The sequence below is a fragment of the Zingiber officinale genome, chromosome 1A (assembly GCF_018446385.1).
Source record: "Zingiber officinale cultivar Zhangliang chromosome 1A, Zo_v1.1, whole genome shotgun sequence".
NCBI lineage: Eukaryota > Viridiplantae > Streptophyta > Magnoliopsida > Zingiberales > Zingiberaceae > Zingiber > Zingiber officinale.
Genome location: NC_055987.1, coordinates 182,672,442 through 182,690,497, shown reverse-complemented (window position 1 = coordinate 182,690,497; position 18,056 = coordinate 182,672,442). Strand labels below are relative to the sequence as shown.

General features: G+C 37.4%; 1 protein-coding gene and 1 pseudogene across 1 annotated transcript; one reads left to right on the top strand and one right to left on the bottom strand.

Moving 5' to 3' along the window:
* Positions 1-5,028: 5,028 nt before the first annotated feature.
* LOC122007724 lies at positions 5,029-16,189 on the bottom strand (annotated as a pseudogene).
* On the top strand, positions 16,188-16,796 carry LOC122007692 (NAD(P)H-quinone oxidoreductase subunit S, chloroplastic-like). The gene has a single exon (XM_042563299.1). The coding sequence runs from the start codon at positions 16,188-16,190 to the stop codon at positions 16,794-16,796; it is 609 nt and encodes a 202-aa protein (XP_042419233.1).
* Positions 16,797-18,056: the final 1,260 nt, after the last annotated feature.

Below are 18,056 nucleotides of genomic sequence, written 5' to 3'. Positions count from 1 at the left end.
AGTTAAAGTTCAGCATAACCTTCCATCCTCAGACAGATGGACAGACGGAGCGAGTAAATCAGGTACTCGAAGATATGCTCCGAGCATGTGCCCTAGACTTCAGGGGAAGTTGGTGCAAATATCTGAGCTTAGCAGAGTTTGCATACAACAATAGCTATCAGGCCACTATCGGTATGACATCTTACGAGGCTCTCTACGGGCAGAGGTGTAGATCTCCAATCTGCTGGTATGAGAGTGGTGAATAGAAAGAACTAGAGCTTCAGACAGATCTAGTAGCAGATACCACAGCAGCTATACAGCAGATCCGCCAGAGGATAGAGACAGCTCAGAGCCGCCAAAAAAGCTATGCTGATACACGGCGCAGACCATTAGAGTTTTCAGTTGGGGATTCAGTATTCCTCAGAGTGGCTCCCATGAAGGGAGTAATGCATTTTGGGAAGAAAGGCAAACTAAGTCCCAGATATGTGGGACCATACCTTATCAGCAGGAGAGTTGGCAATGTAGCATATGAGCTAGAGCTACCATAGGAGATGTCAGCCATCCATAAGGTATTTCATGTCTCTATGTTGAAGAAGCATATCCCAGATTCCACCCAGGTATTGAGCCCCAGTCGGTACAAGTCCGCGAAGACCTCAGCTATGACAGTCGACCTATTCAGATAATAGACCGAGCAGTTAAGAAATTACGGTATAAGGAAGTACCGTTAGTGAAAGTAATTTGGCAAAGTCACACAGCAGAAGAGGAAACCTGGGAGACAGAAGCCAGTATGAGACAGAAGTACCCAGAGTTATTCTAAGTTCGAGGACGAACGTTTTATAAGGTATGGGGGATTGTAACACCCGAAAATTCTCAAAATAATTATTAGAAATATCCTAGTATTTTTCTGGAATTTTAGGATATTTTTATGGAATTTTTAGATTAACGGAAGTAGCAAAAATAAATAGAAAACGAAAACCTACATAGGAATTGAACCCGAGACCTATTGGGTCCTACGACTTATAGTGGACTCTAGTAACCTAGTGAACCCAGCAGGGTCGTGCTGAAAGGAAAGGGAAACAATTGTATTTATGTTTAAGTTGGGCCGAATTACCCACTTAATATAAATATGGGAAAATAATTAAGTGAGGGTTATATTTTTCTTGGTTTCCACCGAGAACTTCCTCTCCTCACCCTAGTTTCTGCCGAACCCTTCCCCCTCCTCTTCCTCTCTCGGCGCACCAAGCCCTAAGGGCTCTAGCAGCACTTTCCGGCGACAACTTCGACACGAGGACGCTTCCCTCTGCGAGAATAACGCATAGACACGAGAAGATCGTCGAAAGGATCGTCTCCTCCGGAAATCTAGCGATTAGAATCGTAAGAAAATCCGAACAGGAGGTAAGAAACCCCTCACCTGCAGTATAAGTAGTTTCCGTATGAATTTTATGCTTCAGTTTAGCAGTATGTAGATTTTCGGCACAAAGGATGCGAACTAGCGCATACTAAGTGTTCGATTAAATTAATAGCACAGTTAAAATGCAACTTAGGCATTTTATTAGCTTAGATAAATGCAATAGAAGCATTTTCACAGCTTATTTAGTCTTGCTACAGCTATCATGGGACGAGATGTCCAATGGGTGGGCTCCCATAGTCGCCTCTAGGTTTAGACAACCTAGCTCTAGGTTCAGATAACCTAGAAAGAGCAAGACAAGCAATAATTAGCTATTTTCAGTATTTTACTTTTAGCAATGGCACTGTACCGGATTAGATATCCATTGGGTTGGGCTCCCATAGTCGTCCCTAGGTTTAGATAACCTAGAAACCCTACTGAATTCGGGACTTGCAAACCCGGGTTTAGTTAGGGATGCGCGCATAGCAAGTACAGTTGCCGGGCCCAAACAGCAGCATGATTATGTATTTTCATCTATCTATGGTTAAATAGTTTTCAAAACTCACAAACCAGTTGTGTATACAGTTTAAACTCAGTTCTAGCTTAGTTTTAGTTTTAGCTCAGTTCATGCTTCAGCTTAGTTTTCATTATTGAAACATGTGATAGTTCTATGATCAGTTTTGCTTTCCATGTGTTGTATGTCATGCCATGCTTAGCATATTCAGTATGTATTTCAAATAGCATGTTTTAAAAACATAATTTACATCGTATGCATGTTTTGTGAGGTAGATGGTTTCTTACTAAGCTCTCAAGCTTACATATACTATTTTCCTTATACTGCAGATAAAGGTAAAAGGAAGATGGACTAGTGGAGGCTGGAGGTCAATGCAGTGATGAAGATGTGTGTGGATGGAACTTGGAACAATGATCTTAGGGGAATCTCAGCGAGTTTTGTTTTGAACATTAGAACTTTCTAACATTATATTATTCCGCACCTTAGTATGTTAAATGCCATGAACTAGTAAATTATGCACTCTACCATGCTTAGAACATTAGTTATGTGATGCTAGATCGTCTCCTAGTCAATTTATTACTTGTATGTGTGATTGAGGCACGAAACAGTGCTGAAATCAGACTTCTGGTACGAAATCAGAAACCCCAATCAATCGACCGATCGATTGGAGGCTTCTCAATCGACCGTTCGATTGGAGGCTTCTCAATCGATCAGCCGATCGATTGAGAAGTTCGTACCGCGAACAGTAAGCTCCTGGATCGATTAGCCGATCGATCCGGATGCCTTCTGTCGCGAACAGAAAGCCCTGGGATCGATCACTGGATTGATTGGCCAGTCTGGATCGATCAGCCGATCGATCCAGAATATTATCCGAGCATAGTAGCGTGCTGAATCGATCACTGGATCGATCCAACCTAAATTCCGTATATAATAGCCACCTGGATCGATCAATGGATCGATCAAGCCATTCCAATCGATCCGTGGATCGATTGGGAAGCCTGATAGTAGCGGGAAACCCTTTATTCCAGTTCCTTGACCATGGGGAATGTAATATATGACATGATTAGTTCGATTACACCCCTTAGCACATATAGAATAAAGAAATGATAATAGTTTAGCCAAGTTTTAATTAGTACAGCTTCCGCACCTAGACTTGAGATGGTCATGGAGTAGTTTAGCATAGCATAATGTGACGGTCCGGCCTTACAACCTAGCCAGCAGAAGGTGGGTCATTACATGAATTGCTCTCATGACTTTTTCACTCGTTTCGAAAAGCACAGTGTGACGTAGCGGAAATAAGAAATAAGGCAGAAGCAAAACAAACGCTAACACTTTTCTTTTACTTTGTTCAGAGCCTGTGGCGAATCCTACTCCAAGGCTCACGATCGTTGATCGCTTTGTTGGGCAATCACTATAGATTCGGAGAATTACAACTTGGAGTACGATTAATTAAGTGCAATAGTTAAACATATACCAACAACTTTTGAGGATCTTAGAAGGTTGTGCTTTCAGTCGTCTGAGTTGTGTAGCTCAATCACAGGAGTTGTATCATGGAGTCGCAGGATCATCTTTTAGACCAGTGCACCCTAGAATGTTCACAAAAGTTAGTGTTTGAGAGGCTCGGCTCGAGACTATCTTATATAGACTGTTGAAGGCGCCTTCAAGCTCCATGGAAGTCGCCTCCAGCTTGAATTCTATCCCCGCATATTTGGTCATCGATAAACTTCACTTTCTGTGAATTCTAGCTATCCGAAGGCGCCTTCAAACTCCATGGAAGGTGCCTTCAAGCTCCTTGAATGCGCCTTCATGCCTTACTGCGCGAGGCCTTCTACCAAGGCACCTGAGGCGCCTCCAACAACCCAGGAGGCGCCTCAGACACTGTTCATCTGATCATTTCCTTGTGAAACTCCCTTCCTGCAAGCATATTAGTCTACAAATAAAGTATACAATGCAAAACAAAGTTAGCACAATAAAATATGAATAATAAATTATTTTGACAATCTCTGGACTGACCGGTTCTGACTTTGAATTTCGCTAAAACTCTAGGTCGAACCGATGCTTACTGTTCCCTCTTCGTGGAACGCGTCCTCACCTACTTCTCTCAGGAGAGTTTACCTTTTGCCAGACCGGTCCTCTAGACCGACTGGACTTTTGCTCAGCGCCCGAGACTTCAGGCAGGACTGTTCTACTGGATGTCCGATTCCTGACCCGTCCAGTCTTTCACCTAGTTCACAACCACCAGGATTTTCACCTAGAGTCCCCGACTCTAGGATTTTGCCCAAAGTGTTCAACCTGCCAAGACTTTCCACCTAGGGTTATCACCCTCACTACAACAAAAACCCTCATAGACATCGGTTTTCCACCGGTGTCTATTACATTTTTGACCGATGTCTATGAAGGTGATGTAAAAGGTCTGCCATTTTAGACATCGGGTTAAAACCGGTGTAGTATCACTTAACGACATCGGGTGTAAAACCGATGTAATATTATATGTTAATAACACCAGTTTTGGCAGCGGTATACAACCGATGTAATATTAGTTAATGACACCGGTTTTACAGCAGTGGAAAACCGATGTAATATCAGTATTGTTTAACGACACAAATTCGATTTCCGAAACAGTGAAAAACCGACAGTATCCAAGAAAATACATAAATATTCACAAATTACACAAATATTGTTCTTCCAACAATATCCATAAAATACATAAATATTCACAAATTACATAAATATTCTTCTTACAACAGTATCCATAAAATACACAAATATTCTTTTTACATCAAAAGCTAATAGATATTGTACACATCAAGGTAGAACATCGTGAGTCAAAAATCAAGCTGAGGCTACATTAAATTATGAGAATCAGAATCTGTTCAACTTGCTATACTGCTCCATTCTTCTTGCGCCTTTCATTTCCCTAATCTCACCACTTTTCACCTTCAAATGCCTAGTTTTCTGAGTTAAAACATCCACTGTTCTAATCTGTCAAACAAAAGTATCATTTGGTCTACTTAACTACAGCAAAGAACAAAAATAGAAGAAATATACATGCTGTAGAAGTCCTAGAATATCACCATCAGAAAGAAAAAATCACACTTGGTGGACATAAAACCTCAAACATATCCAACAAACTACCTCTTGCAGTTCCCTAGCTCTTGACATTTTCCAGCCCACCAATATCATCCCAGTTGACATTTGGTACTTCAACAACCTAATCAAAACCCAACAAACTATCAGCATATCTCAAGGTAGAAATAGAAGTGGTTTTTAGGCCATTCATCAACATATGACAGTAAACACAAGTTACCAACCAGACACATGAGGCTATAGAATTTCTTGAGTTGAAAAAGGTAAGTTTAATTTAGAAAGAACACCAATGTCAAATTTCTCATTTTCAATTCTTGCAGCAACAATTTATTTTAAAAATTCATGTAGATAATCATATTTAGAAGGAAAAAAACTAACTGAAAATAATTATAATTACCAAAGCAAAGACTTACAGTTTCATGGAGGGCAGATGGGTTACTAGATCCCAAAGCAGTCTTAAAGTGCTCATTTCTAACAGACATAGAATTGAGAATCTCAGCATCAATTGATTCATCTTCTAGATCAATTATGCCCATCTTTTCACGGATACACTGGAGAGCAGCTTCAGTGCATAAAGCAGCAAGGTCAGCCCCAACATAGCCATGAGTATCCTTAGCAATCCTTTCCAAATCAACCTGCATTGAATAAATCAAATTTCATAACTTGGACATTCACTGCAAGATATCTATTAACAAGGTAACAACAATTGGTAATGTTCACATACACCATCAGATAGCTTCATGTTCTTAGTATGGATGCGAAGAACCTCCAATCGACCAACCTCATCAGGAACACCAATGTCAATTTCTCTGTCAAACCTACCGAATCGTCTAAGAGCTGGATCGATAGTGTTTGGCATGTTCGTAGCCCAAATGACAATTACATGAGCACGAGACTTCAACCCATCCATCAGTGTCAACAGTTGAGACACTATGCACCTTTCAACTTCCCCATGAGTTTTCTCTCTCTTAGGAGCAATGGAATCAATCTCATCAATAAAGATAATTGAGGGTTCATTTTTCTCTGCTTCCTCAAAAGCCTTCCTCAAATTACTCTCACTCTCACCGGCTAGCTTTGACATGATCTCTGGACCATTGATGCAAAAGAAAAAAGCTCCTGTCTCATTTGCGACTCCTCTAGCTATTAATGTCTTACCTGAACCAGGTGGACCATACAACAAAATACCTTTTGGCGGCTTGACACCAATAGATTTAAATAGTTGAGGATGTCTTAGAGGAAGCTCTACTAGCTCCCTTATCTGAGCCATTTGTTTCCTAACTCCTCCAACATCATCATAACCTACCTCATCAAGCCTGTCCTCGTCTTCTCTTTTTACCGGCTCCCCCTCACAGAAAATCTCTGTATCAGGAGCAACAATGCAGTACTATGCAGGATCAGTTTCTATAACCTTAAACTCAACACTCCTCATCCCACCCCTGACAAGGAAAAGATCCCCTTTTCTAACAGGACGATATGCTTCCAAAAAATAAGCTGCAAAAATGTTAAATTTTAAGTCAAAAGAACTAGAAAAAGTAACAAAGAAAACAAATCACGAGTATCAGACAACTCCAGCCTCAATAAGTCTTGCTATAACAAGCTAGAATAAATTTTCATGTGGTTCCAGTAAAACAAAACCCTAACATAGAGTTGAAATGCACTGGTATGCATAAATTCATGAGATTACTTATGGAAGAAACGATTAGGAACTGATCAAGACTAAACCAAACAAGATAGATGTAGCTAACATAAATCAAATGAGTGAAACCAGTCACTCATGCATAAACGAGACATGGAACTAGCATATGTTGAATCAAATTACAGGAACTATGATCCACTCCAATTAGAACCATCAATGTGAGCTCATGAAAACATTGAATATTTACAAGAGAAAAATACTGCTACAACATTTCAGCATTTACAAGTAGAAAAGTGATTATTAAGAACATTTATAATCACAATAGATACATGAATCAAATAATTTATAGATGAAATAAAAAAAAAGATAAAAGCATAACTGATTGTCAGAAAGCTTCAAGCAATGACAGGTAGCTTGATTAGTTAGATTACAAATGTAACACCCCACCCTCCTCACTACTGGACTGTGAGGGCGGAGCGCTACTGGACTACTCACTTTACTTAATTAGAGTTGTTCACATGTAAAGATCAATACATAAACTCTAAAAAAACTCAAAACATACAATTAACTAGCAGCGGAAGACTAAATGACTCATCTAATACATTCTACTCAACTCTTTGTTAATAAATTCTTATGCTAAATCCCAAGGCTTCTATAGTCCAGGCATCACACATCCATCCGCACCTCCTTGTCGCCTTCCTTTACTATAGTTTTTCCTTTCCTTTATCTGCAGTAAGAGAAAATGCATCTATAAGCAAAATTGCTTAGTAAGCGCTATCTAACTCACAAAACTCGAGTATGCATGTAAGCTGAAAGAAATCTAGAAACTGAATGCTCATCTAATAGCAAACGAAACATAGAATACTGAAATACTAAACATGTAAACAAATCTAAACAACATGTCAGTATATAAGAAAGCTAAACTTGCTGAATTTTAAACTTATGTGAAGCTTATTTCTTTTGTTTGAAAACTTATACTTTAATACTTCAAAATAATAATCAACTTTCTTCTTGGGCCCAGGCGTAGTACCATTTTATGCGCGTTCCCTAATAGGTTGGGGTAGCGAGCCACCAATCCTAAAAGAGCAGACCTCGGTCTACCAGGGCCAAGACCTCGGAATTGGACACCTGGATTTGTTTAACGACAACCTCGGAAGTCGGGTACTAGCCTCTTAAATAAAGTAAAATACTTGATATCTTTTATTACTTCTAATATATAATGCCTCGGCATTTTCTTTAAGCACCTTGTGTGCCAAAATCCCTAAAGTCTTGACTTTGGGATCTACTTAAGGCCTTGGCCTTTTTCTTTCTTTTCTTTATCTTTCTTATACTTGTTAATACCTCTAATAAAAGAATGCTTCTTTAAAAACTAAAATGTTTAAACAAATTCTAACTTAGAAATGCATAAACAAAAATCAGCATACTATGCTAATCAAAATTCTGCATACTATTCTAATCAAGATTCTGCATTCTATGCTACACTATTTCTGCATACAATGCAAACATAAAATCTGCACTATAAGCTTAATTAAAACCTGCAATATAAGCTCTACATAAAAATCTGCATTATAAGCTTAATTAAAATCTGCACTATAGGCTTAATTAAAAATCTGCACTGTAAGCTTAATTAAAATCTGCAATATAAGCTCTACATAAAAATCTGCATTATAAGTTTAATTAAAATCTGCACTATAGGCTTAATTAAAAATCTGCACTATAAGCGCTTAATTAAAATCTGTAATATAAGCTCTACATAAAAATCTACATTATAAGTTTAATTAAAATCTGCACTATAGGCTTAATTAAAGATCTGCACTATAAGCGCTTCTTATGCTTCGAATTCAAGAAGAACAAAGGTCCGAAACTACTCCTACTGCAGGTGAGAAGCACTTACCTTGCTTCTTGGACTCACAACCGAACAAAAAGGGCTTCCAGGACCTTGGCCGGCTGCCGGAGATGATGCCCCAACTCCCTTTCATTTTTTTTGCCCGAGCTCCACCATCGTACGTAGAAGAGGAGAGAATGGTTTAAGTCACGGGAAAACAAAGCATCAACTTATCCCTTTTTATAACTTAATATTTCTGTTAACTCCTTAAATAAATTCACTATTTTTTCTAAACAGACAAATCCAATATCAACTTATCCCTTTTATAATTCAATATTCTGTTAATTATCTTAAATAAATTCATTACTTTTTCTAAACAAACAAATCCAACATCAACTTATCCCTTTTATAATATTCTGTTAACTATCTTAAATAAATTCGCTACCTTTTCTAAATAAACAAATCCAAGATCAACTTATCTCTTTTATAATCCAATATTCTTTTAACTATCTTAAATAAATTCGCTACCTTATCTAAACAGAAAAATCCGTTTGCCCACCTGGTTAGTTGGGTTTTGACCGAGTCAAAGGTCGTGGGCTCAATTCTCGGCTTGGACATTTTTTTGTCGAAACTTCCTTCGTTTTGTAAAAATACCAAATGACCTCCAAAAATTACATAAAAATATTCTAAAAATTTCTAAAAATCCCTAGAATATTTCTATAGCATTTTTAAATATTTTTAAATCACTTTTAGGACTCTAATTGAGGAAATTTGGGGCGTTACAATTCTCCCTACCTTATAAAAAGTTCGTCCTCGAACTTAGAATAATTCTGGATATCTCTGTCTCATACTGTCCTCACGCTCCTAAATAACTTCCTCGTACTTCTGGTTCTAAATGACTTTCACTAATGGTACTCTTTGTTCCTTAGTCTCTTAACTTCTCGGTCCTCTATTATTCATATCGCATCGTACCCATTAGGGGTCCTTGGAAGGCTTGATATATTCTCTATCCTTTCTAAACATACTTATGTATATGAATATAAGAGAGACAAAACTTCTATCTTACTAAAGCGCATTTAAGCAATTACTCCATACTGCAAATAATAAAGAAAGCATAAAAGGAAAACTTAAATACTTTCTTATTTGAAGACGGCAAGGTTGGTGCTGATGTGTGATGCTGGAGAATAGGAACTGCTCTGATACCAACTTGTAACACCCCACCCTCCTCACTACTGGACTGTGAGGGCGGAGCGCTACTGGAATACTCACTTTACTTAATTAGAGTTGTTCACATGTAATGATCAATACATAAACTCTAAAAAAATTCAAAACATACAATTAACTAGCAGCGGAAGACTAAATGACTCATCTAATACATTCTACTCAACTCTTTGTTAATAAATTCTTATGCTAAATCCCAAGGCTTCTATAGTCCAGGAATCACACATCCATCCGCACCTCCTTGTCGCCTTCCTTTACTATAGTTTTTCCTTTCCTTTATCTGCAGTAAGAGGAAATGCATCTATAAGCAAAATTGCTTAGTAAACGCTATCTAACTCACAAAACTCGAGTATGCATGTAAGCTGAAAGAAATCTAGAAACTGAATGCTCATCTAATAGCAAACGAAACATAGAATACTGAAATACTAAACATGTAAACAAATCTAAACAACATGTCAGTATATAAGAAAGCTAAACTTGCTGAATTTTAAACTTATGTGAAGCTTATTTCTTTTGTTTGAAAACTTATACTTTAATACTTCAAAATAATAATCAACTTTCTTCTTGGGCCCAGGCGTAGTACCATTTTATGCGCGTTCCCTAATAGGTTGGGGTAGCGAGCCACCAATCCTAAAAGAGCAGACCTCAGTCTACCAGGGCCAAGACCTCGGAATTGGACACCTGGATTTGTTTAACGACAACCTCGGAAGTCGGGTACTAGCCTCTTAAATAAAGTAAAATACTTGATATCTTTTATTACTTCTAATATATAATGCCTCGGCATTTTCTTTAAGCACCTTGTGTGCCAAAATCCCTAAAGTCTTGACTTTGGGATCTACTTAAGGCCTTGGCCTTTTTCTTTCTTTTCTTTATCTTTCTTATACTTGTTAATACCTCTAATAAAAGAATGCTTCTTTAAAAACTAAAATGTTTAAACAAATTCTAACTTTGAAATGCATAAACAAAAATCAGCATACTATGCTAATCAAAATTCTGCATACTATTCTAATCAAGATTCTGCATTCTATGCTACACTATTTCTGCATACTATGCAAACATAAAATCTGTACTATAAGCTTGATTAAAATCTGTAATATAAGCTCTGCATAAAAATCTGCATTATAAGCTTAATTAAAATCTGCACTATAGGCTTAATTAAAAATCTGCACTGTAAGCTTAATTAAAATCTGCAATATAAGCTCTACATAAAAATCTGCATTATAAGTTTAATTAAAATCTGCACTATAGGCTTAATTAAAAATCTGCACTATAAGCGCTTAATTAAAATCTGTAATATAAGCTCTACATAAAAATCTACATTATAAGCTTAATTAAAATCTGCACTATAGGCTTAATTAAAAATCTGCACTATAAGCGCTTCTTATGCTTCGAATTCAAGAAGAACAAAGGTCCGAAACTACTCCTACTGCAGGTGAGAAGCACTTACCTTGCTTCTTGGACTCACAACCGAACAAAAAGGGCTTCCAGGACCTTGGCCGGCCGCCGGAGATGATGCCCCAACTCCCTTTCATTTTTTGCCCGAGCTCCACCATCGTACGTAGAAGAGGAGAGAATGGTTTAAGTCACGGGAAAACAAAGCATCAACTTATCCCTTTTTATAACTTAATATTTCTGTTAACTCCTTAAATAAATTCACTATTTTTTCTAAACAGACAAATCCAATATCAACTTATCCCTTTTATAATTCAATATTCTGTTAATTATCTTAAATAAATTCATTACTTTTTCTAAACAAACAAATCCAACATCAACTTATCCCTTTTATAATATTCTATTAACTATCTTAAATAAATTCGCTACCTTTTCTAAATAAACAAATCCAAGATCAACTTATCTCTTTTATAATCCAATATTCTGTTAACTATCTTAAATAAATTCGCTACCTTATCTAAACAGAAAAATCCGTTTGCCCACCTGGTTAGTTGGGTTTTGACCGAGTCAAAGGTCGTGGGTTCAATTCTCGGCTTGGACATTTTTTTGTCGAAACTTCCTTCGTTTTGTAAAAATACCAAACGACCTCCAAAAATTACATAAAAATATTCTAAAAATTTCTAAAAATCCCTAGAATATTTCTATAGCATTTTTAAATATTTTTAAATCACTTTTAGGACTCTAATTGAGGAAATTTGGGGCGTTACAATTCTCCCTACCTTATAAAAAGTTCGTCTTCGAATTTAGAATAATTCTGGATATCTCTGTCTCATACTGTCCTCACGCTCCTAAATAACTTCCTCGTACTTCTGGTTCTAAATGACTTTCACTAATGGTACTCTTTGTTCCTTAGTCTCTTAACTTCTCGGTCCTCTATTATTCATATCGCATCGTACCCATTAGGGGTCCTTGGAAGGCTTGATATCTTCTCTATCCTTTCTAAACATACTTATGTATATGAATATAAGAGAGACAAAACTTCTATCTTACTAAAGCGCATTTAAGCAATTACTCCATACTGCAAATAATAAAGAAAGCATAAAAGGAAAACTTAAATACTTTCTTATTTGAAGACGGCAAGGTTGGTGCTGATGTGTGATGCTGGAGAATAGGAACTGCTCTGATACCAACTTGTAACACCCCACCCTCCTCACTACTGGACTGTGAGGGCGGAGCGCTACTGGAATACTCACTTTACTTAATTAGAGTTGTTCACATGTAATGATCAATACATAAACTCTAAAAAAACTCAAAACATACAATTAACTAGCAGCGGAAGACTAAATGACTCATCTAATATATTCTACTCAACTCTTTGTTAATAAATTCTTATGCTAAATCCCAAGGCTTCTATAGTCCAGGCATCACACATCCATCCGCACCTCCTTGCCGCCTTCCTTTACTATAGTTTTTCCTTTCCTTTATCTGCAGTAAGAGGAAATGCATCTATAAGCAAAATTGCTTAGTAAACGCTATCTAACTCACAAAACTCGAGTATGCATGTAAGCTGAAAGAAATCTAGAAACTGAATGCTCATCTAATAGCAAACGAAACATAGAATTCTGAAATACTAAACATGTAAACAAATCTAAACAACATGTCAGTATATAAGAAAGCTAAACTTGCTGAATTTTAAACTTATGTGAAGCTTATTTCTTTTGTTTGAAAACTTATATTTTAATACTTCAAAATAATAATCAACTTTCTTCTTGGGCCCAGGCGTAGTACCATTTTATGCGCGTTCCCTAATAGGTTGGGGTAGCGAGCCACCAATCCTAAAAGAGCAGACCTTGGTCTACCAGGGCCAAGACCTCAAAATTGGACACCTGGATTTGTTTAACGACAACCTCGGAAGTCGGGTACTAGCCTCTTAAATAAAGTAAAATACTTGATATCTTTTATTACTTCTAATATATAATGCCTCGGCATTTTCTTTAAGCACCTTGTGTGCCAAAATCCCTAAAGTCTTGACTTTGGGATCTACTTAAGGCCTTGGCCTTTTTCTTTCTTTTCTTTATCTTTCTTATACTTGTTAATACCTCTAATAAAAGAATGCTTCTTTAAAATCTAAAATGTTTAAACAAATTCTAACTTTGAAATGCATAAACAAAAATCTGCATACTATTCTAATCAAAATTCTGCATACTATTCTAATCAAGATTCTGCATTCTATGCTACACTATTTCTGCATACTATGCAAACATAAAATCTGCACTATAAGCTTAATTAAAATCTGCAATGTAAGCTCTACATAAAAATCTGCATTATAAGCTTAATTAAAATCTGCACTATAGGCTTAATTAAAAATCTGCACTATAAGCTTAATTAAAATCTGCAATATAAGCTCTACATAAAAATCTGCATTATAAGTTTAATTAAAATCTGCACTATAGGCTTAATTAAAAATCTGCACTATAAGCGCTTAATTAAAATCTGTAATATAAGCTCTACATAAAAATCTACATTATAAGCTTAATTAAAATCTGCACTATAGGCTTAATTAAAAATCTGCACTATAAGCGCTTCTTATGCTTCGAATTCAAGAAGAACAAAGGTCCGAAACTACTCCTACTGCAGGTGAGAAGCACTTACCTTGCTTCTTGGACTCACAACCGAACAAAAAGGGCTTCCAGGACCTTGGTCGGCCACCGGAGATGATGCCCCAACTCCCTTTCGTTTTTTGCCCGAGCTCCACCATCGTACGTAGAAGAGGAGAGAATGGTTTAAGTCACGGGAAAATAGAGCATCAACTTATCCCTTTTTATAACTTAATATTTCTGTTAACTCCTTAAATAAATTCACTATTTTTTCTAAACAGACAAATCCAATATCAACTTATCCCTTTTATAATCCAATATTCTGTTGATTATCTTAAATAAATTCATTACTTTTTCTAAACAAACAAATCCAACATCAACTTATCCCTTTTATAATATTCTGTTAACTATCTTAAATAAATTCGCTACCTTTTCTAAATAAACAAATCCAAGATCAACTTATCTCTTTTATAATCCAATATTCTGTTAACTATCTTAAATAAATTCGCTACCTTTTCTAAACAGAAAAATCTGTTTGCCCACCTGGTTAGTTGGGTTTTGACCGAGTCAAAGGTCGTGGGTTCAATTCTCGGCTTGGACATTTTTTTGTCGAAACTTCCTTCGTTTTGTAAAAATACCAAACGACCTCCAAAAATTACATAAAAATATTCTAAAAATTTCTAAAAATCCCTAGAATATTTCTATAGCATTTTTAAATATTTTTAAATTACTTTTAGGACTCTAATTGAGGAAATTTGGGGCGTTACAACAAAGCCCAAACAACTATATAATAAATCTAGATTTGATCAAACCATTAACTTAATCAATAAATGAAAATGTAGAGGATGACTTAACAAAGGTTAAATAAGGGGCCAGTCTGTGTAAATACTTTGCACGCATGCTAGAGAAATCAATCATTATAGTTATTGTTATTTAAAAACCAGCTGCACTTCATTAGTACTTAAATATTTTTTTTATTTACTCAAGAATTTAGTTTACTACATCATATATCCAGTATTAAGGGAAATTAAGAGTAGAACGTTTTTCTATAGAGAGAACACAATGCAGGCTCTATATGCTCCTGCTACATCTTATTCGAAACGTTAAGTTGCTCCAAGGTTCTTGTAGTGCTCTGAACATGGACTCTTAACAAAACTCTTCAATCACCTGATAATTGAAAATAATCAAACAATTTGTTACCTTCGGTTAGTGATCATGTTGATAGTTTTTCAAGTAGCACGAGTAAACAAGGCATGCTTACTTTAATGCTTGCAATAAGGATCTTCAGTGGTTCACAAGGTATCAGAAAGTTGAATTTGCAGTTACAAATGAAGTAAAAGAATCATATTCAGCTGTCAAAAGATAACTGGGTCCATGCTCTTAGAGAGAACCATACAAAACAAAATGAAAGATTTCGAACATAAAAAAATAAAAATAAAAAATGTTAGCCATGCCAAGACTGAGATCACTCATCTATCTATCATTTTAACCTAATAAATTAGTTACTTTGGTTTTGCAAAGTCTCCCAATTGTGTAGGAACCTCAGTAGCTTTTATCCCAAGTTCATAGAAGAATAATAATGAGGAAAATCAATTTCTGTATTTACAACACTATTTTGATGTTAAATGTTGTTAACATGTTTGTTCAACGTTGTTATCTCCTTGTTTAGGAGCATTCTTCATAGCCCGCATGAATTTTTAAACAAAAATCATGTCTAGTACTATTTTTCATTTTTCTTATTGACCTAAGCATGGAAGAGCTTATAAGCTGAAGTATACAAGTTTGCTAATAGAAGGTAGCAAACATGAACACAATCAATAAAAGAATGATGATAAGCAACTTCCTATCCATTTTATATAAAATATTGACAGGCATTGACACAGATTGAATCAAGTGGGAAGAAAAAGGTTTACAAAAGGATATAGGAACAGGACAAGAGAAATTGAACAAAAAGTATAAATTTTGTCGAGGAATCAACACTAATTTCAGTATGTTTATTTTATTTATTGATGGAATTTAACCCAAATCCATCGCTAAGAATTGATGCTAGATTTACCTTGTTCGCCAACATGCTTGAATTCTTCAACCTGTTTGAAATTAAGCCATGACTTCACCCACACTTTGGCCTCATACAACTTCTTCCCCCTCCCTCAATTGCCTCCATCGTCAAGTGATGCAGAGTTCCAGCGACAACCTGCTCCCTCGCCTTCACAACACGCACAAACTCCAGAAGCGCATTCTGCGCATCGATAGATCGAAAAACATTAGTCTGGAGAAAAAGCCCTAATTTTGGGAGAGAAAAAAACAGTAATTAGGAGGAGCGCGAGACCTGTTTCTTGTTGTGCTCGTCGATGGCGAAGCAAGCGACGATATAGGTTAACTTGTTAGGTCAAAAAATGCAATTACCCTAAACATTCGATGTGATTGAGTATTTTGTGGACTGGAAACCTCCTCCAACCAGCAGCCTTCGCGATCGTTCCTACTCGACTCGACGAATCACCTGATCTCCTTCCTTCCTTCCTTCCTTCCTTCCATCCATCCATCCATCCATGGCGACTTCGATTCCCATTCACACTACACTCAACCCTCGCCTTCTCTCTCGTAACTCCACCTTCCTCCAGCAGGCCACCCCTCTGACCCGCTCCGCTTTCACTTTCACCCCCTCCGCCAAGCTCGACCTCTCGGAGACCATGGGTGGCCGCGGCCTCTGCAACAGCGAGCGAGTCATCCGCCACGAGCTCCAGCAGACCACCATGGAACAACCGCCTTCGCCTCCTCTCGCCTCCCCGCCTGCTCCTGCCCCGCCTTCTGCCGTCGGCGTGGACGAAGGCGCTTTCGAAAAGGAGCTCTTCGGCCTCACCGGAGGCTTCCCAGGCGACGAAAAGGGCCTCGAAGACTTCATCCAGCGGAACCCCTCTCCTTCCGAGGCAAAGGCAAGGGCGGGCGGCGAGGAGAGCATCGTGGTGTTGCTGGCGTGGGCGAAGCCGAAGCTCCCCGAGCTTCCCCTTTTCCTGCCCGGGATGATCGTGATTATGAAGAACCCCAAGAACCCTTTCCACATGTACAGTGGGATCATGCAGAGGGTCACCGACGGGAAGGCCGGTGTGCTCTTCGAAGGGGGGAATTGCATCTATCATTTATGTTGCGGTTTTGCTTAGGACCGAAGCAGGTGGTTTTGATCCTGATCGGGAGAGGCAGGTACGCTAGAAGGAGAAGAGGGAGATGAGGGGCTGAGAGAGATGGCCGGAGGAAAGTGGTGGTGCCGTAGCGACAATATAGGTTTAGGGCTAAGTATGGGTGGACGACGCGATATAGGTTTAGGTTTGGAGGGAAGAGTGAAGTGTTGCAAATTTCGGCTAAGTATGGGTGGAAAAAATTAAATTATTTTATTTTATCATAGACATCGGATTTTAAAAATCGCTGTTAAAATCGGTGTCTATTAATGAAAAAAAGGCGCTCATAGACATTGCCTAAAAAATCGATGTCTATGAGCGAAAATCTGCGCTCATAGACATCGATTTTTGAAAAAACCGGTGTAAAATACTCAAAGACATCGGTTTTTGCTTAAAACTATTGTTGTTCCACCGATATCTATGAGGGTTTTTGTTGTAGTGCCTCTAGGACCTAGGGTTACCATCTCCTAGGGGTTTCCACTTGCCTAACTACAGTTAGGACTTTTGCCTAAGAGCACTTAGGACTTTCTTGCAAGCTCATTCAGACTTGTTAGACAACAAGTAACCTAACTTTAAACCCTTTACCATTATCAAAACATATGTTTGATCGTTTGATGCTTCCCGTACCAATAGTCTCCTATTAAAATTATTCCATTTGTTGGAATATTTTATAATACTTCATCTAAATCATCCCAAAATCTTGATTTTGAGCTTCATCTAATCCTACTTGTGGTGCATATACGCTAATTATGTTCATAGTTTCTTTCACCACTATTATCTTAAGACCTATAATTCTATCTCATTTCCTAACTACTCCTACCACTTCATCATTTAGTGAACTATCTACAACAATGTTCACTCCATTTCTTGCTTTACTTTTTCTTATGTACCATAACTTCTGAGTTCTCTATCATCTTTACCTTCTTACCTACCCATTTTATCTCTTGTATACACAAAATATTAATTATTCTCCTAATTATCGTATCTACTATATCCATTGATTTATCAGTGAGGGTTCCTATATTCCATGTTCCAAATCTTAGACTATTACTTTTTCTATCATATTGGTTCTTATTCAATGTATGGTGTAAGAACTCTTGTCTATTTAACACTACACCCAAATTTTCATGGAGATGTAGCGGTTCTTGTCGATATGTTACAGTCAAACCTTTGCAACGTAAACTTTTACATATTTAGCACTACACTTGAGTTCTGGAGATGCAGCGGTCCTTGTCAAGATATTAC

What these genes read in the sequence shown, in the direction of transcription:
- LOC122007692 (XM_042563299.1), top strand. Translation starts at nt 16,188, where the DNA reads ATGGCGACTTCGATTCCCATTCACACTACACTCAACCCTCGCCTTCTC.